Source organism: Macrobrachium nipponense, chromosome 10 (assembly GCF_015104395.2).
Source record: "Macrobrachium nipponense isolate FS-2020 chromosome 10, ASM1510439v2, whole genome shotgun sequence".
NCBI classification, from domain to species: domain Eukaryota; kingdom Metazoa; phylum Arthropoda; class Malacostraca; order Decapoda; family Palaemonidae; genus Macrobrachium; species Macrobrachium nipponense.
In genome coordinates, this window is record NC_087204.1 from 104,684,654 (window position 1) to 104,710,385 (window position 25,732).

General features: G+C 36.9%; 2 protein-coding genes across 6 annotated transcripts in view; one reads left to right on the top strand and one right to left on the bottom strand.

Annotated features, from left to right (window-relative positions):
- Positions 1-489: 489 nt before the first annotated feature.
- Positions 490-18,131, top strand: LOC135223865 (protein LSM14 homolog car-1-like). 5 transcript variants are annotated; one of them, XR_010316604.1, is made up of 9 exons: positions 494-921; positions 6,118-6,290; positions 6,571-6,901; positions 9,950-10,088; positions 11,471-11,953; positions 12,469-12,621; positions 12,767-12,889; positions 16,025-16,221; positions 17,981-18,131. XR_010316604.1 is itself a non-coding variant. In XM_064262764.1 (8 exons), exons 1-7 carry the CDS (start codon positions 801-803, stop codon positions 12,885-12,887), a joined length of 1,521 nt encoding a protein of 506 aa, XP_064118834.1. In that variant the 5' UTR covers positions 494-800; the 3' UTR covers positions 12,888-12,889; positions 17,981-18,131. The 5 variants fall into 5 exon arrangements, 4 of the variants coding, with proteins under 4 accessions (XP_064118835.1, XP_064118834.1, XP_064118833.1 ...); XM_064262764.1 differs by lacking the exon at positions 16,025-16,221; XM_064262765.1 differs by lacking the exons at positions 16,025-16,221; positions 17,981-18,131 and having other exon boundaries at positions 490-921; positions 6,571-6,745; positions 12,767-14,091.
- LOC135223864 (alpha-mannosidase 2C1-like) overlaps positions 16,912-25,732 on the bottom strand; it is a 35,760-nt gene continuing 26,939 nt past the window's right edge. Inside the window, exons 7-17 of the mRNA XM_064262762.1 lie at positions 24,216-24,364; positions 23,764-23,919; positions 23,110-23,343; positions 22,788-22,957; positions 22,268-22,474; positions 21,580-21,818; positions 20,902-21,209; positions 20,416-20,591; positions 18,617-18,698; positions 17,963-18,094; positions 16,912-17,659 (exon numbers count right to left, since the gene is read on the bottom strand). Coding sequence (XP_064118832.1) covers positions 17,482-17,659; positions 17,963-18,094; positions 18,617-18,698; positions 20,416-20,591; positions 20,902-21,209; positions 21,580-21,818; positions 22,268-22,474; positions 22,788-22,957; positions 23,110-23,343; positions 23,764-23,919; positions 24,216-24,364 — 2,031 coding nt within the window. The 3' untranslated portion in view covers positions 16,912-17,481. The remainder of the gene's footprint in view (positions 17,660-17,962; positions 18,095-18,616; positions 18,699-20,415; positions 20,592-20,901; positions 21,210-21,579; positions 21,819-22,267; positions 22,475-22,787; positions 22,958-23,109; positions 23,344-23,763; positions 23,920-24,215; positions 24,365-25,732) is intronic.

Here is a 25,732-nt window from a genome sequence, read left to right on the forward strand (position 1 = left end):
TTCATGACGTACGACGCCCATGGACTTGATGTTTTTAAACTATGAACACCCTCGTGTTCTGCATGGTATTTTCCAAGGGAATAAATGGACCTCTGGCGTTAAATATACGCTGAAAATGGGTGAAAGTATAATTTTTTCGATTACTCTTGTCATGTGTATCGAGAAAAATGTCAGCTGTTTCGTTGAAAATCTTAAGAAGGATTTCTTCAGATGACATGAAGCAGTTTATTTTCGTCATATTTATATAATTCCATAACAACTAAACTATTTTGAAATTCATTCCGATGTATCTTAAAAAGTGTTGTTGCTTACAATGGAAATTTTGTCAAGAAAGTTAATTAGAAATTAGTAATCCTTCCTATTATCGTCATGAATTTTATCGAGTGAATACTGTATATTTTCCTGACAACAGAAATGGAAAAATTATACGAAAATATTTCACATATTCATCAACTTTCTAAAAAAGAGGAAAAATATTGGAACTTCAGGGATGACTGTGGACTGTGGTGGATGTTGAAGTGTATAGAAGACTTTGCAAAGCGCGCGGCGGTGCAATTCCTTCATTTCCGTTGCTGGAGAAGCGAATTAGATCTTAAATACGTGAAATATATTTTGACTGAGTTAAATTTTCGCGGTCAAAATCGAAAATATCGTCAAAATATTCGGCTCCTCCGGTGCTTGACCCGTGACGTCACAGACCGGTAACCTTCGTCGGGACACAATGACTGGAGATCTGTTCAAATCGTAGCAAATATCGTGAGACATCGACGCTTGTTTGTGCTATCCGAGTGACCGCCACCATGAGTGGGCCGATCCCGTTCCTGGGCAGTAAAATTAGCCTCATCTCGAAATCGGAAATCCGCTATGAAGGGATTTTATACACGATCGACGCTCAAGAGTCGATTATCGCTTTGGCCAAGGGTGAGTTTTGTTTGTTTACAAGACGCTGCTGGGCTTAGCCAGCCAAGTGTCAAAGGGGGGCGAGGGGAAAGCCGCCTTCTCCTGCCTCCCCCTCCTTCTTCCAATTTTATGATTTTATTTTAGATTTTGTGGATGACGCTTCTTTAATTATTCCTGATTTTTTAAGCGTTTCGTCGCTCGTTTTATTTTTGGGCTTTTGCGATGTAGGAGGTAGCCTCTCACACTCACTCACTCTCCGTCCCCCTCTTTCTCTCTGTCGGTTTTCCGAATGACGTCGAAAACTTCGTCGAAATTCGACAGACGTAGAATATTCACGTCCCTTTTTCTTGCATTTTCAGTCGAAGACGCCATTCATAACGAAGAGAAATTTGAATTAAACGCTAATTTTTCTATTTTCGTTGTCATTCCGATAGGCATACGCTACGCTAACCCGTTGGAGATACCTAGGCCTAATTGAGTCTTGGACCTCTGCCGTAACTACTGTGGCCGACCGTAATTTATATTAAATTCGATCAAGGTTATTTGTTTTACGCAATTTTTAATAAAGCTAGTTTATAAAAAGATTATTTTATTAATGAGTTTAGGCCTACGACCTACTATTCGGGAAATGGACCTAGGCTAACTGTCAATTTTTATTATTATAGGCCTAGGCTTTGATTTTTGGGGATAGGGGGAGACAAAGTAATTATCAACAGAGGTCATTGGGTCTGACCTGACTATGGGCTCTCCTCTTAAGCAGTCTTTAGCAAAGTCTTAATAAAAGCATAGGCCTACTTTAAAGTTGAATTTTGAGTACCTACTACCTAATTTGCAGTAATGCTGGGTGTCGACACCAGTTCCTGTGTGGTTTTTAACGCCCCAAATAATTGTTTGTCATTTCCTTAGTCTTATGGTTATTTTGTGCTACCGAATTAGTGTACAAATCAATGGGCCTAGCTAGGCTAGCTACCAATTTTATTGATGTGGTTTGGAAGTCGCGTAAAGCCACTGGTCCAATTTTATAGTCTTGAGACGATCTAGCCTAGTCGTAACGAGTATTTTTAATGGTTACATTGAGCATATACTAGCTACTCTACATGTTGTGATACATTATGCAAGAACACTTATAGTGATCATTTAGTTTAATTAGGGTATTATATTCAAGAACAGTAAGGTATTAGCATTTACCGCATTGGCTTATGGTACCTTTTTAGAGAACAGTTATAATAAGCTTAAATTTACTTATGGTACCATTTTGCAAGAACAGCTAGGTATAAATGGCCGTAAGTTTACTTTAGGTGCCATATTTATTCATTTATGATGAGCATAAGTTTACTTACGCCATGGTACTGTATTAAAGAACATTTATTAGTATTTACTTTATGGTAACATATTCAGGAACAGTTATAATAAGAACAAGTTTATTTATGGTATACTATATATTCAAGAATAATTAGGTAGTAGCATCTACTTACCATATTGTTATATAGGCTGGTGACTATAAATATATAATTAGTATTTACTTTTGGTAATATCCTAGTATAGTTATAATAAGCACAAGTTACTTAAGGTACTGTATTAAACTACTTTTATTAGCATCTACTTATGTTACAGTATTTAAGAACGATTGTTTGTGTGTACTTATGGTACCGTACTCAGGAACAATTATTAGCTTCTACTTATGGTACTATATTCATGAACAGATAAGCTACCTTATGGTAGCATATTTAGGGATAATGTACCAGAGGGCAGTTGATCGACAAAGTGAGGGCCAAAGCCATGAGTGTCGGAGCAGAAAACTAGTAATGGAAGATTTTCTGAATTTTAAATTAAAAACTGTTTAAACTGCCATCATCTAAGTTATATAAAAACTGGTTAAACCGCCATCATCGGAGTTACATTCTGCTGTAGTCTATACTCTGTTTTTTTTCCATCTGTCCATCCGCCTGTGGTGTTTTCGCATGGTAACACTGCGTCCCGGACTTTAGATAGGGTAAAAAAAACCGCATGGTACAGGGGTGGACCATGTTCAATCAATGTGTACAACCCCAAGAAAAGTACATTATAACGCGTCCTGACACGCGTCTGATGCCCATCTCCGATGTCAGGACGCATTATAATGTCCTTTTTAGGGGGTTGTACACATTGATCGTACATGGTCCACCCCTGTACCATGCGATTTTTTACCCTAGTTACGCTATGTGTAAGTTTTAGGTAAATAAAAGGATATCTGGGTGTACATTTGCAACTGAAAGTTTTGATAAATTACTGTATGGTAATTACACTGTTAATATTTGAAATAAGATTTTACTATCATTGTTGAATGTAAGCTGAATGTAACTGTCTAAAGCCCGGGACGCAGTTACCATACAAAAACACCACAGGCGGATGGACAGATGGAAATAAACTAGAGTATAGGCTAATGTGATGCTTGTGGGAAGACGTTGAATAGGCAAATGAGGTGGCAAACTGCATTTTTGGGTAAGGAGAATTACAGCCACAAAATCTTAATTTACGTTTGACACAAAAAAAACCCCGCAAATATATGACGCCCGTAAAAATGCTTATACTTAGAAGACTATTTTGATTGTTAAAACTCCAAAAATTCCTCTAAAAATGCTTGTCCTTGACTAATTTAATAGTTGTATTGTGTAATGTAAATTTACTCGGGAAAATACAGTAAATGTTGATTACTTCTTTATGAAAATTCTATGAATACTGTGGATATATATTTAAAGTAAAAATCTGCGAATAGGTGAAGTCGCAAATTCCGAACCGCAAATAGGCAGGGGTCCACTAAGACGTTATGCAGTATGGGTGAGATGATACTGAGAGGTCTATAGTCTTGTGTTCATCCCCAAGGGGTTGGTAGTAGGCTATATATATGGCAGAAGCAATTTGGTGTATGCAACTTGTCTAGTGCCAGCCCCTCTGGAGATTTTTGGGGGGGGAGAGTTTCATGTTATCTCTGTTAATTTATCTAATCTTATCTGTCTGAAAATATCAATAAACTCAGTAAACTGTCTCTTTTGCATTTATCAGCACAGCAACATGCTCTGGCAATGTTTAAATAACGAATAAAATATATTAGTGACCTACAAAGAAGTTAAACTCAACACTTATGATTAAAAATTAATGCCAGGTACCTGGAGACATTATGGAGGTAGTAGTCTAGGTAAAGGGTTGGGAGATTGAGGTTTTCAAAGTCCTATTTGGCATAAATGTTTCGCTGCAGAAACCCCTAGGGTTGGTTGTTAACAAGTAATTCTATGCCAGGTTTTCTATGGGCTTTATTACTAGTATAGTCCATCTTTGGTTAGGCTATTAGGTCTAGGCATAGTTTCAGGCGATGTATTACCCAGCTGTGTAACGAGGATACTAAAGTAATAGTTTAGTTAGCCTACGTATAGTTGCTGGCAATAGGCATTTAAATGCCATGCAAAATATAATGTATGCAAATATTGTAACGTAAATCGGTTCCTTAACTTTTTCTTTATAGAATGTTCCACAAAAGACCATCCTAGTCATTGGATGTGTAAAAAGCCTGCAGTAGTGTAATATGTTGAATTAAAACTTCTTGCAAGAAGAACTATCATTCCATTGGGTGTTCTGAGCTGCTCCAAAGCTGACAGATCTTGTTTAATTTTTTTTTTTTTTTTTTGTTTTTTTTTTTTTTTTTTTACCACAGGAGATTATGTATATATATGGAAAATTTATGTACTGCTTAAAATTGCACCACCTTGTTGCAAGATTGTTTGTAGGTATAGTTCTAGTAAAATATATTGCCCTATTGCACCACCATGTTGCAATAATGGTTGAGGAATAGTTGTAGTACTAAAATATATTAAGTACCCTATTTATGTCTTGTAAACGGATAGTCATTTACATATGCTGGTACTGGAAGGACTGATATCCAGTGTTAGGTAAATGTACAGTGCTGTACTGTTCAATTTTAATAGAGTACAGGACTATAAAGGTAGATTGAATGATTGTTCAGTCGCTCGTAAAGTGTGTGTAGGTTTCCCTATCAGAAAGAAGATTCCTTATTTATGAATGTAATCCAGTACAGTATACTGGTGTGAAGTTGGTTGCTTTAGTCTGAATGTGTTCAAAATGGTTAAAAGATATACTTTTGTGATAAACTGCAACACGTAGAGCTTGGTTTTTCTCTTGAGCAAGTTAAATTAACATTTATGGTATGAGGATATAGTGATGTAATCATACAATACACATGCCCTGAAACTTCCTGAACTGTTTTCATACAACTGACCTTTGTTTAAGACTTGGGACTGATGGCGAATTAAATTACATACTGCATTGAATAAGTTCTTGCATATTTGAGAGTAATTCCAGGTGAATGTAGTTTAGCCCCTAAATAAACTTGGCTACGTCATAGGCACAGTTACCCAACCAGGTGTTACGATACTTGCCTGAGCATAGGAATTGATGTCTTGGAGAATTATCCTTTAAACAATAAAGAAGCTACAGGAGATTTTTGCCATTATTGAACCAATGAATTGTCAAATAGATTTACAGCTAATTCATTTACGTACATTAGTTCTTGAATAATGAGACTTACGGTTAGGATTGAAAAAGCAATTAAGCTTGCGCTTATGCCTCAATCAAGCTGGCTTGTCCCAGACATGCAGAAATAATCTATAACTACTTTATAACTTTTCTTACGTGTTGTATTTTTCGGTTTACTCTTCCAAGTTTTGCCATTAATAATTCCTAAATTTATTTTTTTATTTTGTTCTTTATTAGATATACTATTATACAAAAAGTTGACTTCATCCTTACATTGTAACATTATCCGAGATGCTATTTTCAGACTAATACTGTACAATATACATTTTATTCTTTAGTCCCCTTTAGATGATGTGCTGTACTGCAATACCTTTTGCTTAGTTATTCATCTCTCCAGAGACCCCCAGTATGCAACCCAAATTGTGCTATTACTGTACCTGTACTGTCTTTCTGATATAATTATTTATATTAATGAATAAAATAAGAGAAAAATTACTCTGCTTTTCATTTTGTATCTGTCCAGGAGCATTATTTTGGTATATTTTTATGATAGGTCTCCTTCAATAATGCCTTTTGAAATTAAGTGTTTTTAACCAGCTACTTCAAATACATTTTTTAACATTCTAGGTTTTCAATTTTTTAGGTACTAAAGAACATTACTTTTTTTTTTTTTTTTTTTTCCATTTTCAGTCCGATCGTTTGGTACGGAGGATCGGCCAACAGAGATGCCAGTCCCAGCTCGGGATGAAGTCTATGAATACATTATCTTCAGAGGGACAGACATAAAAAAGATTGAAGTATGTGATACTCCAAAGCAGCCAACACTTCCAGGTGGCCTACACAATGATCCAGCAATTGTTCAAGTAAGAGGGACAAGTGAACAAGAATTAATGTTAACAGATTTAGCTTCTAAGTTATGGGATTTGGTAATTTTTTAATTGTTTTAAAATCTTAAAATAGTCTTGTAGGTTCTTGAAAGGTCTTGTTAATTATATTATATATATTTCCACATGGTTTTTCTCATTCAATAGCACTGTAAAGCTAGATATTGTTTAATTATTTCTAAAAAAAATGCATTTACCACATTATTGATGTAAGAAATGTTTTAAAGATGAAGGATAAGTAGAATTCTGTACATTCCAGCACTCTGCTCCAACCGTTCCATCGTCCTTCCAAGCAGCGCCCTTCTCCCGTCAGTCTCTTGGCCCCATTGGAGGTGGGTTGGGTGGCATTTCATACGGTGCCTACGGACAGTCAATGACCCAGCAGGGATTACCTGGAACAGGTGGTTTCCAGATGGCCTCTACATCACAGCCCAGTGAGTTAAATACTGTGGCTGGTGGTAGTGGGGTGGGTAACCTCGATCAGCAGTCTAACACAGCCCCAGGGGGGCCAGTGCCTGCTCCAATAGGTGCCCCACCCCAGTCAGGTACTACTGCACTCCAGTCTGGTACTCCTGCACGCCATCAGGCAGGTAGGAACAAGTGCCATTTATGCATTCAAGCTTAGCTCTGACGAGGCTGCTGCTGTACTGGCTGCTTTTGATAGTTGCATCATGCCAGCTTAAATATGACTCACGTGTGCGACCTCATTTGGCATTTGTTCCTAGTAGTTCACTAGTGACGGTAGTAAGTTAGGTTAATAGTCAACACAATCCACATTGAGCCTGTTGAGACAGGCTGCTGGTGATTACTCCAGTTTTTAAAGGGAGCGACGGTTTATTTTGGTAGAAATACTAGTAATATTAGCTACTACTAGTAGTACAAGATAGTGGCATGCATAGTAGTTTTGAAAATAGTTCAGGATTTTACTGACTTAGTTTTGAGTAGAGCAGTTATTTGATTTGTACATCTTGAGATTTTGTGTAGTGATTTTTGCATAGCAGAAAAATAACTATTTAGCCGTTCAGGTTACCCCAAATATTTTAGCATAGTATGATTAGTTATTAACTGTAATTTCTCAAGATTAGAATATGGTAAGTTAGATCAATTTTTTAGTTTAAATTTTCCATTTCCAAGGAAATTATTTGTATCGCATGAAGTAGTACATATCTATTTTGGGGGAAAATCCGTAATCCTTTTGAAGGCCAAAGTTGAAAATACGTACAGTACGTATTTTGCATACAGTTGATTTTCATGAGTTAGGTGAAGGCATTGTTGATAGTGCTGTCATTTACATGTTACTGTAATCTCCTTGAAAAGTGATCACTTTTTAAGGTCAAGGCATTGTGGTGTTAGATACTGTGAAGACCATTTGCTTGGGTTTTGACAGTGGGAAAGACTTATTAATTAATTTGAAGAAAAACCAAAATTAAATTTTTGTAGATCAGTCCACCAACTTACAGGTGAAAGCTGCTGCCATCTGGTCAGTCTGTGTTAAGCTTAAGGGCTGATGCAAAGCAGACTTCTTAACCTCCGTCATGGTGAAACTTGGTCCTGTCCACAACCTTGGTAAATTATAAGAATGGAATCATTTGTTTTGGTGATAGAAATATGTAGTTTGATGTGCTGACAGTCTGATATTCTTAAGAGTTTGGGGAACCAACATGAGTCAACATGTCAATGCCTCGTATAGTCTTTTGATAGAGCTTCGTCATTATGCGGTGGCCACCCACATCAGCAACTCCCTTGATTTCAAAGTCATTGAAATCTTATCTCTGTGGTGTGTAGTTAATTTGAACTTCCCACAGCAATTTGTCATAATGTGATTTTTTTTAAATAATTATAGTTTGTATACATTCCTGATTTTCAGTCTTTGAAGAGTCTATACTTGGCCTCTCGACTCGCTGCCACGTTTATTCTATTTCTGAAGGACCTCATGGTTGCTGATAATTTCATAATCTAGGAGAACATGACCTGCAAGTCATGTTGGCTTGCTATCTTTAATGAGAGTAGATTTATGCCTTGAACGTTTACTTATTCTGCGTTTGGAATGGGACTCTTATCTTGGAAGATCTCGAGCCAGATTTTTCTTATGGCTAAGTTAATGTAATATGATATTTGTTGTTGTTGTGAGGGGTTTAATTTTTCTGTTCCATAAAACCATTTTACAATAAAAACTTATTTTTTTTTTTTTTAAGGAAATGTGTTCTTAAAAATTTGTCTGGTCTCCTCCTCAACCATAGCCTGATAGTTTTTATCGGAACAAAGAAATTTTGAATTTTTTTTTTTTTTTTTGAATTTTTTTTTTTTTTTTTTTTTTTTTTTTTTTTAATAGATGTTACGAGACTTACAGCCTAATTATTCTTATTTTCTTTATGAAACACAACCTAATCAGAATGTCAATTGAATGTCGCTCTCTGTTTCAGCCTAAATATTCTTATTTTCTTTTTGAAACGCACATAATCAAAATGTCGATTGAATGTAGCTCTCTAGTCCGAGTTTTATCTTTTATAGCTAAATAGGTTTTGAAGGTGCAAAAGGTAAAATGTTTAGGTTCTATATCTTGTGTAGTATAGCTCCCAAAAGATTTTTAGACTTTTTGCTACAGCTTATATTGTAGTGTGTATCGGTCTTTGATCATAACTTCGTAACTTCAGAAATGGGTTCAATTAAGCTTTTGTTGTGAACAAAGAATATTTTTTGCAAATTTTACTGGTTGTCTGTAGAAAGATAATAACTAGTATAGCAATTTTACTTCAACACTTTTGCTAATTTTCACACTTCTAATCATCTCGGACAAATTAATTATATTCACAAAAGTATGCGGAGGCAGTTAGGTTTTGGTGGGAATGGTAAAGGGTGAAAGAAAGTGAATTCTGGGGAATGTAGGGTTGTAGAAAGTGCCATAACTGAAATAACTAGTTCCTAGTTGTGGTAATAAATGAAGGGGCAATGGAGGAGTGTGTTAGACTATTATTACATATATTGTAGAAAGTAATGTCAAAAATCAAGGCTCACACTTATTGAAAGTGTGTTTTTTCATGATCAAAATAAATGAGAGGCTAAGTTATAGATAGAGAGGCTAAGTTATAGATACTAGGGTGGGGGAGGGGGAAGAGACCAAGAAAAACGGCAGCACGGCTTAATATGTACCTGAAGAAGTGGAATCCTACAGTGCAACGCAAGACACTTACCACCTACAGTGTGTGCTGCACAAGTCACAGTATGCAAGTTAAATGGTTGTGATCCCACTTGATGTTCTTAAATGGTGAAGTATTGTAATCTTAGGGGCTTACTGATGAAATGGAAGCCCATGGATGAATCTGTAATTTATGTAAAATGGGTGGAGCTGACGATATTGCTTAAATCTGTTTGTAAAACTGAATTCCTACATTTTGTGTATACATATTAGTTGAAGTTCGAAATTGTTAGAAATCCAGAACCACTCAACGTTATCTATAAGTAGTTTGGTTTGGCCTTTTATTACATAAATCTTAATGTAGCTAGTTGTGTAAGCGGTATTTAGTGTTTGAACTGTAGATAAATAGATCACAAAAGATAGTGAAAGACCAGTCAATGTAGGGGACCATAGTAGTTACTGCTAAAGGTTGAAAAGTGTCATTTAATGTTTTTAATTTCAGAAATTATTGTTGGGTCACGTTCTTCTACCCCAACTGCCCGAAAGTCTCCTGTATCTGATGCGGGTGTCCAGGTTTCTCCGCCTCCAAGAGATGACAAAAAGAAATCGCCACAAGGGCAAAGACCAATGCAGCAGGAAGGGTGGGTTTGGACAGTGGACTAGTTGATTGAAAGTACTATTTAGCAGCTTTAAACAGAATGTATTTGGTGCCAGGTTTCTTGGTAGTTTCTAAACATAGTATTTTCTAAGATGTGTTAATTATGAAAAATATTAAATTTTAATAACATTGTTTGGACATGTTGGAATCTGTTGAAAATTTTACTGCAATAACTTAGTGTTCCTCAGTATTTATGGTAATAATTATACTATAACCTATTGTTATATTTTGTATTATGGAAAATAGCCTAAGGCTAAGGCCCCACCGAATCCGTCGCGGCGCGTCGCGTGCGTCCAACACGGCTGCGCGTCGCGTGCGTTTCGATCAACTGTCATAGTTCAAACACGAGTGGCCCCACATGGCGCATGAGCGTGCGTGGCGTCAGGTGCGTTATCGGACTAGACGCACAAGGAACAGAGTTTTGTTTTTAGCCGCACGTGGACGTGCGTCTCCGTACTGGGGTCCGCATGAAGGAAGAAATTGTTAGACCTACAACAACCTACATTTGAACCACCTGCCCAACTTTGAATTATAATCAAATGTGATGATTTGTGGTTATGATAAAGGATTAAAGTATCTTTTTATATTCTAATGGATACATTTATGTAAATATCTTTGTTTCAGAAGTTCCTGTATCAAAGTGTTCAGTTCACACACAATTCTACGTATCTTAATTTTTGTATTAAATAAAATAAAGTGCAACTTTACGAATTTCGAAATCGGTAATCCTTCCCTCAGAGTTACTACAAGTTTCTTACATTGATACGGATCTTCTGTAATTGGTATCAAATTTTGATATTCGAGATATAATCCCCTCGCGAATTAAGTCAAAAGGTTTTCGGCGTTATCCAACAATATTAAAATAAAAAAACTTGTCTGGACGCTATCGTCACTTATGAAAGAGTTTTGCATATTCTCCACTCTTTCCTCTTCTAAATTTATGTCATAAGTCCAGATTTTCCTACTGTTCAACCCCTCTAATTTGGTTGACAGCACAGAGTCAGAGGAAAACCTTGCGCGCTCCCTTCATAACGGCAAGTAATGCTGAAGTTTGAATTGTCCGTCTTATAACAGTCACTCGTTTGTCTGGTTGGGCCACACGCGCAGAAGACGGACACACTTGAAGACTGATAGCCGTGTTGGACGCACGCGACGCGCCGCGACGGATTTGGTGGGGCCTTAGCCTAAATCCGTCTACACTTTTAAATTAGGAAACTCCCAAAGTAGTTCTGTTTTCTTCAGAGGAGACTTTGGTTGAGGGTATTTTAACTTGAGCACTGAGCTGAGTTTGAGGAAATGCAAAATTTAAGTTAGTGTTGCAGTTACATGCTGTAAATACTTATATAATTTTAATTTTTGTTATAGTGGTCAGAGAAGCAGCAACCAGGTAGGATCCAACAGAAAGAATAGCCAGCCCCACCAACAACAGTCGCAGCCAGTGCAGCATAATGCCAGCCAAAATCAGTATCACAACCATTATCCGTATCAGCATCATCCCATGCAGTACCAAGGCAGAGGTGGTGGAATGGGTCGTGGTCGTGGGACAAGAAGACCAACAGGTGCTAGAGGAAGGGGTCAAGGTTTCAACCAAGCAAACAGACAGAGACAGTTCCAGGATCAGCAGATCTTCGAACAAGAATATGATTTTGAACAGGCCAATGAGGAGTTTGAAGAATTGAGGAATCAGTTGTCCAAGACCAAGATAGTTGAGAATGGGGAGAAGAAAGATGATTCTGGCCATGAAACTGGCACTGGAGATGAATCCACTGAAGATCATTCAACTTTTTATGACAAGAGCAAATCTTTCTTTGACAGCATCTCCTGTGAAGCTATTGAACGAAGTAAAGGGTAAGTTGTTGGGGTTTTTTATGGGAACTTCTATGGGTTAGGATTCATTGGATGTGCTTGAGGGTTCAGTATGTGATACTTAGTCTCATAAATTAGTTAATAGCCCTTGGAGTCTGCATGAGGCTACAAAGTATGAAATTTTTGAAGTTGGATATTTTCAGTTTTAATTTGGATTGTCAGGATGTAATGTTTAGGGACAGACGAGATGCATTAGAGGGAAAATGTGCTCTTTATTGGTACTTGGTAAACAGTCAGGTGCATCTCATTGTTTTCTCACATATCCATTTAGAATTAAAGTAATGTTGATTTTAAGCATTTAAGAGAAAGAATGGGGTATTTGGTTATTAGTTATTTTCTTGAGCTGATAATACAATAAACTGGTTAATCTTGAGGTAGTCCTCTGTTCAAATACCACCCAAGTAAGTATCCAGTATCTTTGTGGAACTTTGACCACAATGTACATAGGTGGTTTTAATTTGGGCCAGGATGGACCTAAAGTTCATGGTTGATTGCAGGAAAAGTCAACGTCCAGATTGGAGGCTTGAAAGAAAGATTAATGTTGAGACATTTGGTGTGAGCTCAGCAAGAAGAGGCTACTTTCCAAGAGGAAGAGGGGGCTATTATCGTGGTGGATATCGTAATTATAACTACAACCAAGGATATTACAGGTTAGTCGTTCGTCAGAAATTAAATTAAGAGTTTTTTTTAGAATTCCTTTTGAAGTGTAATGGTAAAGAGGTTGTTTGATAGTGTATGTTTTTGTGGGAAGTGGCAGTTTTATACAATAGTTTTAATATTTAATGTTTATTTTAGGGGGGGTGGTGGAGGCAGTGGCAGTACTGGTTACCGTGGAAGAGGAGGTGCATCCAGAGGAGGTGTAAATGGAGTGTCACAACGAGGAGGGGTAGTCAGGAATTCGACCCCAACGAAGTAGTTGTAAATAGAAAGCTGCACCAAAACTTAATCTAAATTAATTTTTTTATTTTTTTAGTTTTTAAGGATTCATTGAAAGAAAAGATTAATTTGCTTCTTTAAAAGGATCTAATCAAAGCTTCAATGATAATAGCAATTGGACATTTCTTAAGGGAATTTGGTAACTACTTAGTACATTTAATGCAGCAGTGTAACAGGTGCAGTATTATTGATGAGGTCAAAAGTTCTAAACTGTTAGAATTATGCAAGTAAGCTCTTTCTGTTGTAAAGGAACCTCTATAATTTTTTTTTATTTTCTTTGGAAGAGAAATTACAAATTGAGATTTTATTTATGGATGTTGTGCAACAAGATGTGGATATGGTATCTGGAGTCAGATATTGTACAGTTTGATCAAAGAATTTAAATGGAAACTTGTCCTTGTTCAATTTGGAAAGAAGTGACTGTAATGGAGGGTTTAGGATTGATAATGGAAACGGAATATGTTGGCATATAACAAGGGGTGTGGACCAGATAGAGGTTGGAAATGGGAAAGAGATATGTATATATTGGAGGCAGTGAACAGGAATGTTTCAATTTTTTTTTTAATAGAGCAATGAGCACTTTCAATTATATTATTGAGGTACAAGAACCTTCATCAGTCCATCCAAGGGCTGTGGAGAGTAGAGGAAGCCCATCAGATTACAGTTCCTTTTATTTTGTATGGAATATGGTTTGTAAAACATAAAATGTACAAATACTTGTAACCTGGTGTATGGAAACTGATAGTGCTTCATGAAGCTCTGCAGCCTGCCACCAAGTTAATGGAATGTTGTAACAGTATTTATGTCAGGGGGTGGGAAGATTAACAGTATTTTATTCATGCTACACTTCGATAAAATGACTGCAGGCGTTTTAACAATAAACCCCTTCTTTTGATATGGGCAGGCAGCGATTGCTCCAGGATGAGATGAAATTGAATTATTCGTTATGTGGTTAAGAATTGAGTGTAGCTCATTTCAAGGCTTTAAATTCATTGTGGTTTGCAGTTTCTGTGAACAGTTACTGTCCCTGGTTTTCATTGGTCAAGCATCCGGCAGCATTGGATTAATTACACAGGGATAGATAATGGACATCCCACCTAAGTCCAAAGGTTTTGTGGTTATCACCTTCCACAGAAAAAGAAGTGCTTTGAACATCTATTTTTACAATAAACAGGAAAGCACCAGACCTGGGTTTTTTTGCCTCCTAAGGTATGAAGAACTTTATTTGTATTAAAGGAGTGTTGGTTGGTATAGTAGCACAAAAAATATTGCTATAAAAGTTGAAGGTACCTGTCACAAGATTACGTAGTTGGATATTATGGCAGAAAAAATTACTATTTTATTGTGTCGGATTAAAACCATTGAATTTACCCTTATTTTTGAAGAGTAGCCCATAAAATTATTACAAAAAAAGTTGAAAGAATCTCACAAGTGCTGGGCTGAACAATTTAGTAAGGTTTATATCCTTACTTCGAAAGTTCGAGTGTCAGACCCGTTAAAGGTCTTCATCAGTGTGGAATTTCAAATTAATAAGCTATGCTAATTGAAAGTACCCATGAATAATGCAGAACATGTAGGAGTGTTAGGCCCTGTTAATTCTAGCAAGCACTGTCTGACGGACAAACACCTCCCATAACCCATTCCAAAATGCTGACCAACAGAGTATTGAACTGGAGTGGTGCAATTGTCTGGTAACACTGCTTCAGAAGCAAGAGAAATGCAGCTAAAAGTGTCCGCTAGTGTGGACAGGCCTTAGAGAGTGAATTTGTTATAAGTTGCCAGTAAGAAAAGTTATGCCACCATTTGTTCTCTTGAAGTTTTGGAATGGGAAAAAAGATTCTAGATGAACGAAGGGTTAGGTAAGTAACAAATGAATTGCAAGATTTACAAAGCTTGCTCGATAATGTGTTGTTTAAGGGAAAATGTGTGGAGTTGTAAATGTAAGGAAAACTGACTAGGCAAAAGTATGTGTATCTGTGTATGATGTAGCACAAGTAAATGAGTTCTTTATGTAATTGAGTGGGAGATTAGAATGTGCTTGGCAAATGTTCAGACCACCTCAGGGTAATATGTGATAGGAAGAACATTGCAGCTGTTGGTGCCTTGTGAGTTGGATGACTGACCTATTTTGATGAGAACTAGGACACTGAAGAATCGTTATAGTAAGTCCCGGTAAGATGGCGCCAAAACTTCAGAGACCCTCCGTTGTGCAGCATAACTGATTCAAAGGTACCGTATATTGGCAGGATAAAGGCAGTAAAATAGCCTTTTGGTATACTTTGTGTGATCTTTCTTCACATGTAATTTTGGGGTTAGTTTGAAATGTTAATGAATTTGAAATCTAGGCTAGTTTTGAGCAGGTCACTAATGGTATCTGGTTGGTTGTCACATCTTGCAGCCTCATAACTGATCCAGCTGGATCTACCCAGCCTCAAGTATGGACACTCGTTGGCACTGTGAATTGCAGATCGGCATGAACCAGCTATCGTCTCTTTTTGGAGGCGCCTTGCTGGTGTAGCTCATGTTCCTGTTGGCTCGAAATGGGAGTGGTGCTGTCAGTGCACTTCACGTGGTGAATTGTAGCCTTTACCAAATGTTTGCAGCAGCATTTTGACCCCTTAACTTTGCACACTTTATAACTTAATGGTTTGGCCATGGAAAGCTGGGGCGGTAACATCCAAAGTTTTGTCCTTTGTCACAACCCTTCATTGATTCAATCCTTGAACCTTGGTGTCGGACAAAAGGTTGCATTTCAATTTCCCATTGGTTGCTCTGGCTGGATGGTGGAGGAGTTCTAGAACAGTAAAACTAATTGGGTCAACCTCATTGTATGTACACTAAGTTCCTTTAGTCAGAGTTAAGCATTGAGAAAAATTGGGCTATTAACTTATTCCCAGTTTTACAGCCATTCCCCAAGTTGAAGGCATTTGTTATGATATAATGAGGTTGTCACTTAAGGTGATCAAGGATGTACTTGACTGACTGCAGTTGCATGATAAAGAATGAAAATTTTTGAGAAGGCCAGGATTCCCCAAAATTTTATTGAAGTTTCTTGGCTTCCTTGTACAATTTGAGGATGCATTAAAATTGCCTATAGTTTGATATTGACATTTTCAGGAGGGGCTAATATATGGAGGAATATGACCCTTGGGAGAAAATTTTATCTTGCCACCTCGCATCTGCATCCCTACATGACTTGCCCTCAACATTGTAAAGAGTTTCTCAAGTCTATGGACGTCAGCGCTGCTGCTGCTGCTTTCTCGTTCTACTTGCGTTTCACCCAACAGACTAATAGCTTTCATCCAACTCCCAAGGTGCTGGAAACGTGATTAAAATGAATAGCCACATCACATACCGAGTAGGCAAATTGTATACGAGAGATTTGACAGATTTTTGGTGAATATAGTAAACGGTAATACATCCTATCTTTGGCTTGGCGGGAATAAATTCCCCAATTTTGTTAGCCAGACAGTGTTGATTAACCTCGTTGGTCCCAGTACATGACCTTTTACCTAAACTTCGTCCATTCCCTGACTTAGGGTTTGCCTCATTATCAGTTTATGATTGCCTTATCTGACCACTTGTTCATGACACATACGCCCTTCCCTTCTTATTTGAATGTGTTCTAGTCGTTAGTCCTTCCATCCGTCATTCCCACATTTGCTGCACCTAATTTGGGTGAATCTCCATGCAAACAGTTTGTGCTGCTTGGTAAGTGTATAAGGTATTTTGTCGCTTGCTTTTTAATTGCAGGCTGACCTTAAAAATTTAGTACATTTTCCTTATATGATCTCAAGTTTTCTTGGCAGTGGAGCTTGTCCTCGAGCTTCTCTCCATCAAACCCAGACATGTATAGGAGAGCAAGTGTGTGTGTAAGCTTGTGTATTGATTTTACAAATTTAAAGAACTACTACTGTATTAGACACGTTACAACATAAAATTCATGTGTCTTGGTTACTGATGTTCATTGTACACTCCAAGACAAATAAGGACCAGCTAAATAATTTAGAATTCTGAAATTTTTATTATTGGGTTTTACCAGAAGTTGTAATAATTTTTCATGAAATTTATAGTAAACATTCAACAGCTAATGGACATCTACCAAATATGTAAGAAGTAATTTGTTAATTACCAGTGATGTTATGAGAGAGAAACCAACTCTGGTCTATACATACTCTATTTTTTCAGACCATAATTACATACTACTTGGTTGTCCCAAGCATCTTTAATCCTATTTTAAACTAAACTGCTTCCATAAATTTTCAATAAAATTATGACTCATTAGCAGGAGTTTCAAAAACAGTGGTTGGAGATTTTACTGATACATTGTTTAAGCTAATGCAGATAAAAGGTGAAAGCTACTCGCTCACAGTAACGTAAGTCTGGAAATGGAGAAGCATATCTAGTTATGTATGGGTACATATTTTTTTAAGATTCTACAGAGCTTTCAAGAATTTGTCAATTCCCCTTTTCAATTGTAGACTTGAAAAGGTTGAATTGAACAGATTTCCAAAAGCTCTCTTAGGGATTTATCTTGAAATATAACTGTGGATAGTATTAGCAGATCTTCATCTTCACTGAAGCACACTGGTAGCTGTGCCAGGTGCTAACCTCAGGCCTTTAATGGAAAATGGTGTCAAGCTAACAGGAATAAGTGTTATCCCTCCTTCTTCAGAGAAAGGTACATCAACTCCTGAAGCTTCCATTCCATTGCTTTCTTTGACAGAGGCTACTGCAATTGACAGCTTCACACTGAAATTGATTCACATTGTAATTAGAAGACAGGCTAATAATTTCCAGAATTATTTTTAATAGAAGCAAGAAAGTTTGCTTATTAAAAGGAAAGCCTACAAAAATAACAAATCACTATCCAAATTCATAGACGTATAATCTGGTACTGTATGAAGATTCAAAGCAAATGCAAACTAGTAAAATAAAATAAAAAATGCTGTGCCATTTTACTATTAAAGGGTTTAAACCGGACAACTATTGCAAATTCTTCAGTCTCTTGCTTTTACGAAATAGTTTTTGCAGGTATATTTAAAGACAACTTACGTTATTTTTGATTTACAGCCATGGCTCTCAAACATGCGAATGATGATGTCTCCTGAGCCATCATCAGCAGGTTTGATTGTATGGAGGACTGCCCCATCTCCCTCTACACTCACCCAGGAATCTTCAAAAGTCCTATAGTAATAAAGAATAATTAATCAACCGTTTAACATTAATTGAAGAACTTACCAAAATATCTACAGTGGTGTAAATTACCTAAAATTCTTAGATCCAACACTCCAGTTATAGTACTATACTATTTCTAAAACTAATAAACCTTCACAAAGGTGCATCTCGAATAGCTTACCCTATTTATGAATGAAAACTTAGGAGATGCCCCTTTTGCTATATTCTTAACATTAAAAGTAAAAGGCTCAAGATATTTTTGATGATTAACAGGCTTATTTTTCAGAAAAACCTAGAAATGAAAAAATCTGAACCTGACAGTTGCAACCATACAGGTTTTAAGCTTCTGATGAAAGGAACTTATAGTCATGGGTGCCCACACCAAGGGCCCTTGCCTTTCACTAAAATCCTGCCAAAAATTTATTTACTATATAGCTTTATTCATTAAAGAGATGTAGGCACTGATACTGTTTATGGAATAAACCTGTAGGTGCCCCTGCTTACAGTAATTGTAGTACAGTATGTACTCACACATCCAATGGCAAATCAAATTTCAAGAGAGGATTGTTGAACTCGTACGCCCGTCGCACTACTTGTGCTTCCTGTAGGGTACCTGAAAGTAATAAGAGTAAGACCTTTGATCCACAAGCGTAATTCTAGCAAATACATTAATCGGCAAATGAACTCAAAGACGTGGTTCGGAAGTCACGTAAAGCCGTTGGTCCCGTTGCTGAATAACCACCGTTTCCATGCAACGTAAAAACACCATACAAACAAACAAACAAAATCTCGCCATAAAAAAATTTAGGGACGTCACCAACAATTCCAGAGGGCTTCTCGAAAAAGCTCCAATAGTAATACATACCACAAAAAAAAAATCTTAAGTTCTAGCCCCTAATAATTAGGAAGAGTGCTGGTTCCCCCATACAACCAATGCTTGCTTATTCAGGAGGGCAAGCCCCTCTGCAAATGTCCATTTCCATAGGCAACATGGAAAAATCTCTTGGTGAAAGGAAGACTGGCACATCCTTTATGACCTTTGTTACAAAGAAGGGGTAATGGGCCTGGGAACACCATCCTTGAATCTTTTGCAACACTTATTTCCAGGTCAGGCAAATTAAAACTTGAGACTTCACTAGACAGTCACAGATAAACACTTGCCCTCCCCTTGCTGTGCTGTGGCAGAAAGTAATCTCAGGTAAACATGGAAAGATGAGATAAATCAAGAAATAGACCTAATGTAAGGTTAGGCAGACATGCATAACAGGAGAGGAGAGAGCTTGTTTTACATCTCATTCCTATAAAGTGAAAAGCTGACATTACCTTCACGGTGATTCATGGAAAGTTCTTGGGTTAATAGCCTGTTGGGGTCTTCAGCTGAAGGCTTTATTAAAGAAAAGAAACACCCAACAAGAAAATGCAACATTTCCAATGAAATAAAAGCCTCACTTCTTGTACCCCAAAAATGTACATTTATACTTTTAATACCATTAATACATTTGCTAGAACTTGTCATCACTCTTATGAGGAGCGTCATGCATTAGAAAAATTATAATGAAGCATCAGAAAAATAAATTTATTTGAAATTTCACATTATCAGAAAGATGGTCATATCTAACAAAGTAAACACTGTATAACTTATCCCCTTGAATTGGTACATGGAGGTAAAAGATAAAACGACAAAAATACAGAAGTATAAAACAGCGCACTGAAATTAAACTAGAAGGAATACAGTAGTACTAGTTTTAAGTCGAACATATTCAAAACATGCTTTTAGGAAGTGGTGGGATTAATCCCACTTTATGATGTTTGAACAAACTGGAAGATGGCATTATACTCTGTTTTTTTTTCATCTGTTCATCAGCCTGTGGTGTTTTTGTATTGTAACACTGCGTCGCGGGCTTTAAATAGTTACGGTATGTGTAAGTTTTAGGGAAATAAAAGGATATCTGGGTGTACATTTGCAACTGAAAAGTGTTCTAATACTTTAACTGTATGCGAAGTACACCGTTAATATTCGAAATAGGATATTAATATTATTGTTGAATGTAACTATCTAAAGCCCGGGACGCAGTGTTACCATACGGAAACACCACAGGCAGATGAAAAAAAAAACAAGAGTATAGGTGCTCATTATTTATTCATTGTTAAAGGTATTGGTGCCTTTACACACTTCTAATTGGAAATACAATATGTACTTACATTAAACCCTGCAAAACTTGTGCCTCTATTTACAGATTACAGAACATGATGACTAATACATGAACATTATTACAGAAATGAAAGAATAAGGAATTAATGGTCCCCCAAATCAAGAACAGAAAACTTACCCTTGTGAGGCATAACAGCATACTTGAAGGAATGATCTTTCATGTCTGCTGTGTAATCAGGTGCTTTCGGAGATCGTAAGAGAGAGAGAGAGAGTTGATGACCACGGGCCATCCAGCCATATTTGCTTTCATTCAGAATGGCAAAACCCCAGTCTGGTTCAGATATATCAGCCCACCTAATCAAGAAAAACATTGTTACTACATGATCCCAGCTGAAATGTCGAAATAGTCATACAACCCAAACAATTAATGTTATTTTAGCCAATTACTTTTTATCAAGCCTGTAATACATTTATGAAAACCAAAAGCATTTTGCTGGTATCCTCTGTTTTCCTAGTATAAACCAATTTGCAGATTTTCCCAGCTACACTATCAACTTGTTTAGGTGACAAATTCTGTCCACACACAAGTATTTTAATAGAAGACATGAATTATGGTTGTATTTTAAGCAGCTTTACATTGGGTGACTGTATGCACAATACTTACTTGTGGCCACAAACTTCATATCTGGCAGTATCCCAAGAGGTATTCATATGAGTTGGCCTTTGCAGATGACCAAACTGAATATCAAAATTTGCCTTGTTAGTCTGAATACCTGTATCAAACACAGTTTTGAGGATTTTGTGGTCCTCATGCCAGGAGACTGATGTGCTGAAGGAGAGGTAGTGAGAAGCAGCAGCAAGTTCTATTTCTTGGGTAAAGGAAGAAGACTTGCTTAATTCGACTCCCCATCGGAGCTTTACCAAGAGTGGCCCACTTTCAACAATGGTTACTGGTGTAATGGAGTATGTGCTCTGTAAAGAAAGTAACAATTTCTTTTTTATCTTGTTCAGTACAATAAATTTTTATAAATATACACAAAAGCACCTTCCTGCTGAAAAGCCATATGAATGTTTTGAAAATAAAGTTCAGTAATTTGTTGTCTATCCTCAATTTACAAACTTTATTTGCTTATGCTGGTTAATTAGATACTATACCCCAGAAAACATAATTTTCTTGAACAGAGGCTTTGGTAAAATAATATCTGCTGTTAATTAATGACTAATGCATAGTGCTGACATTATATGGAGTGTATCCATAAGAGACCAATGGGCTTCTGAAAAGTGTCCAGTAAATAATGTATAAAATTTACGTGGCAAAGATAGGCAGTGTAAATAAACTTACATCTTTAGCATTCACAACTTCTGGAGTTTCAAGGTGGTAGTCCATGACGTCCCATGCATCCCAGTACAAAGGCTCATCATCAAAGATTGTTACCTGGTTCCCAAATAACTGGGTACCATCCGTGTGACGGAAAACATCACGGTCATCTGCAGCCACTTTTAGACTGATAAGCTGTCCAGTGGAGGTAATTTCAGCTTGCACGATACCATTGTCCAATACAAATACATTATCCACTTCATCTGCAACGACAAATAAATGTGAAAACTTAAAAACTAAATTCATACCAGACAACATAATTCATTTAAGTCTGAGTATATCATCATTTCTTTCAAATCTCTATCATCATTATTCATTTGTTCTCAATAACAGTGATATGTAATCTCAAGATAAAGCAAAACATAGAAGCAGCACTTACTTGTTACTTTCTGCAACCATTAAAGCACAGACTTCAATCATGTACAATTATTTGTAGTAGTACAATATTTCTCTATTTTAAAATTAAATTATTTTAATTTAAAATTGCCTTTTACCTGACATGTTTGAATCAAGCCACACGACTGTTCCAGAGTAAATCAGTTTACTCTAGCAACCACACCTGAATTCCAAACTTTTCCCTGGACTTGATGCATTCTAGCTTCCTTGATGGAGTAGAATGAAAGAAGAAATTTGTTGTCTCATGTATACTTACTGACAGTGACAGGGAAGGGAGGTGTTCCTGCTTCAACCAAGGAATATCCCATAGATGGAGCAGAGACAAGGACATACTCTTCAGCACCATCTTGTATCTTTTGTGTGACAGCCCCTGGTTTCACGGTTCCAACTGGGAGCTTCAACACTTCATCCCTTGACCACTGTAAACTATTAACCACCACGTGTGACGTTGTCACGGTATCTCCTAAAGTAAAACAAATGTTAAACTAAGGGGTACTCCACACAATATATTGTTAATGCACTTGTGGTTTGCCATCTCCTCAAGGTTGATAATAATGTTCTACATTAAATGGTGCTAAATGTGTAAAGTAAGGTAAGTAACATCCACTTTATCATACAGGTAACCAAGTAACGGCTTATCAAAAGGAAAATGCAAACATACCCAATAAATGATACAAAAACACTTACATACTGATTCAAATTTTTCTTACTTCTTTAATATTCGTATAACCACAATGAAAAAATAAGAAAAAAACTAGCTTTTTTTTTTTTCTTACCAAATATTGCCTTAATGGCCTCATCTCTAACAGAGGTAGCTGTTAACAGGGCCTCATTGTATAATTCCTCAGCTTGAGGATATACAATTTCAATTGAAGAGCCTGGAATCACATCATGGAACTGGTTGAGAAGCACTTTCTTCCAGCTTATTTCCAGGTCTGCCAGCGATCTGGAAAGGTAACCATATGAAACAAATTATTGTTTGAATGCCATATTATGATTACATATTTTTCCATAAGATGCTGTAACATCAAGTTAATACCAATACATAACTGAATATTTGGGAAACACATGTTAACAAATGTACCATCAAATACTTACTGTTGAAGGAGTGGTGAAGTAACTGATATTCCTAACAAACCAACGGCCATCGACAAATAAAATTCTGCATCTCTCAGGGCAAATTCTACTTTCCGACACAGTCTCTTCATGGCAGCCTGGGTTGTGTAAGTCCCATTGTGAAGTTCAAGGAATAGCTCGCCAACCCATCGACAAAAGTTGTGCTTCTCTGATTCTAACCGCTCAAACATCTGGTCAGGGGTCATCATTTCCATCCTGGTTGACAACAACCGCGGCATTAGAAAGCTACTACGTTATCCCTAATACATGGCATAAACTAACAGTAAAAATGATCAGAACTGTTCTTATCTTTCAATAAGAAGATAACGCACCACTGTATTGAATATAAACCGATACCAAGATTTTAGTGGGTGTCATATGAATAATTAACTGACCCAATAAGGGGGCAATTATCAATAAGCCTATTGGTACTAAAAAGCCAGCATTATACAAAAGGAGAAAAGCAAAGTAAAATGAAACTAGGGCAATATAATCTCTATGCAAAAATGGACAGTATATGTATGAGCTATGGATGGCTGTAGAAAACATATTTTTCTCTCTGACTTGTGGCTATATATTTAACCAATCAAGAATAAATGATGGGTGTAGCTTTCCATGAAAGAATCTCATATTTACTTCGGGCAGCCATCAGTATCGGCTAATCTTCTGCGTCTTTCCATCATGTCCTGTGTTGGGCCTCCACCTCCATCACCAAAACCAAAAAGGAAAGCAGAAATTCCTGTTCTGCCCTTGTCCTGCAAGTTCTTCTCAGTCCATAAGGCTTCTTCTACCCTGCAGAACATCCAGTTAACATTTGCATTAAAAGTGAATTTGCAAACATCACACTGGTACATATATACAATCTCAATATCAGTATGTAACTTATTCAAACTTCTAAGAAATACATTAATTACATACTTGCAACATTAAAACTAGGTGCCCGATATATACGTACTATAAGCAAAACCAATACATTTACTTTTAGTATCCCCTGCAACTTATGGGAAATAGATACCAAAATAACTGGACTCACCAATCACATACAGTACCAATTGCACTCACAAAAACAATACAATACTTAAACTTACGTTAGATTCATATGGTATGAATCTCCTGGAGGAAAATGAGCTAAAACACTACTGCCATCTATTCCTTCCCAAATAAAGTTGTGATGGGGAAATTTATTAACCAGGCTCCAACTCATCTTCTGGGTCAAAAACCGTTCTAATCCAACATGCTTTAAAAGATGAATACATATCCTATTAAGATTTAGTTTATAAGTACAGAAAAGAGTATTTTAATTAATCATTTAGCAACCACGGGTGAACAATAAGTCAAACATTTTTACTGGGCACCAAATGCCTCAGGGTCTCCACTGTATTCATACTATACTATACTATACTAGTACTACCTCTCATTTACTTTCATAGTTGACACATTCCGCAGATTAACCTAAACTACCAACATTTCTAATTTTAGTCTTTATTTCTAATTTCATCCTTTTCTTCAAATGCACAGACTGATGAGATACGCTACTTGAGGCCATTATCTAGCTCAAACCCAATGGAAAGACATCAAAGTAGGAAATGTAAAAAGTACGTAATATATGCAGTCTACGTAACTCTCAATGAAGTGATAAAAACCACTCTAGGTAATGAAGCACACAGGAGTCGGGAAAAATGGAAGCATGGAACTATTTCCAAAGTTTGGCTTTAGCCAGAAAAGCTAACCAAAATGATCTGGAAAAACTCTCACCTTCAGCTCTACCAGACAATGGACCATAGGCTCTGTCGTGAATTTCGAACTGATCATTCGAAATCCCCGCCATTTAACTTGACAAGTGTTGCGTTAAATTGGGGCAAGACTGAGGGATCTCGCGGGCGATTCATTGAACAGACAGTTTATGACGCAATTCCTAAATGCATGGCGGGGAAGGAGCGCGTCTTATAGAAAAGAAGACTTTATGAATTTTCATTAATAAATATAATTCGCTGATCACTAGTAAGAGATAAATTATCTATGTATAGATTTGGAGCCAAGGACTCCATAGTCATTCAAGAATTTGCAGATTACGGCCTTCAGCCAGAACTTTAAGTCAATTCCTTGATCTTAAATAATAACGTAACAGTCATATTTCACATTCAAGAATAAAATAGATTTAGTAATATACGTAATGTCGAAATAATCGATGGTTCCCGCTTGAACTTCAAGGATTCTGTAGTTCACGCGGGAAAGCGTAAAGGCGCTGTCACACTAGCGAAATTTCTGTCGACTTTTTCTGAGTTTGTCGTCGACTTTCCAAAGAAGTCGACGTCATTCCGTACTGTGGTTGTCAGTTGTCACACGCGTTCTTCTTCATACCGTGGTTGTCGCCGTCAAAACGTAAACAAACCATCTGAGTTGTGTCTTCCCGGAATGATAAAACAACTATGCTTTGTAACACAAAGCAAGCAGTGGGTCGTGCTTGCATGTTTTTAATGATGCTGCATAGAATTAAAAAAGAAAAAAGCCTTTGGGTTCGGTCTTGGTTAAAAAGACATGAAAAGTTTTATTTTAAAATATAAGCTAGGCCTAGCCTAGATAGGCTATTCGTAATCTTGTTTAC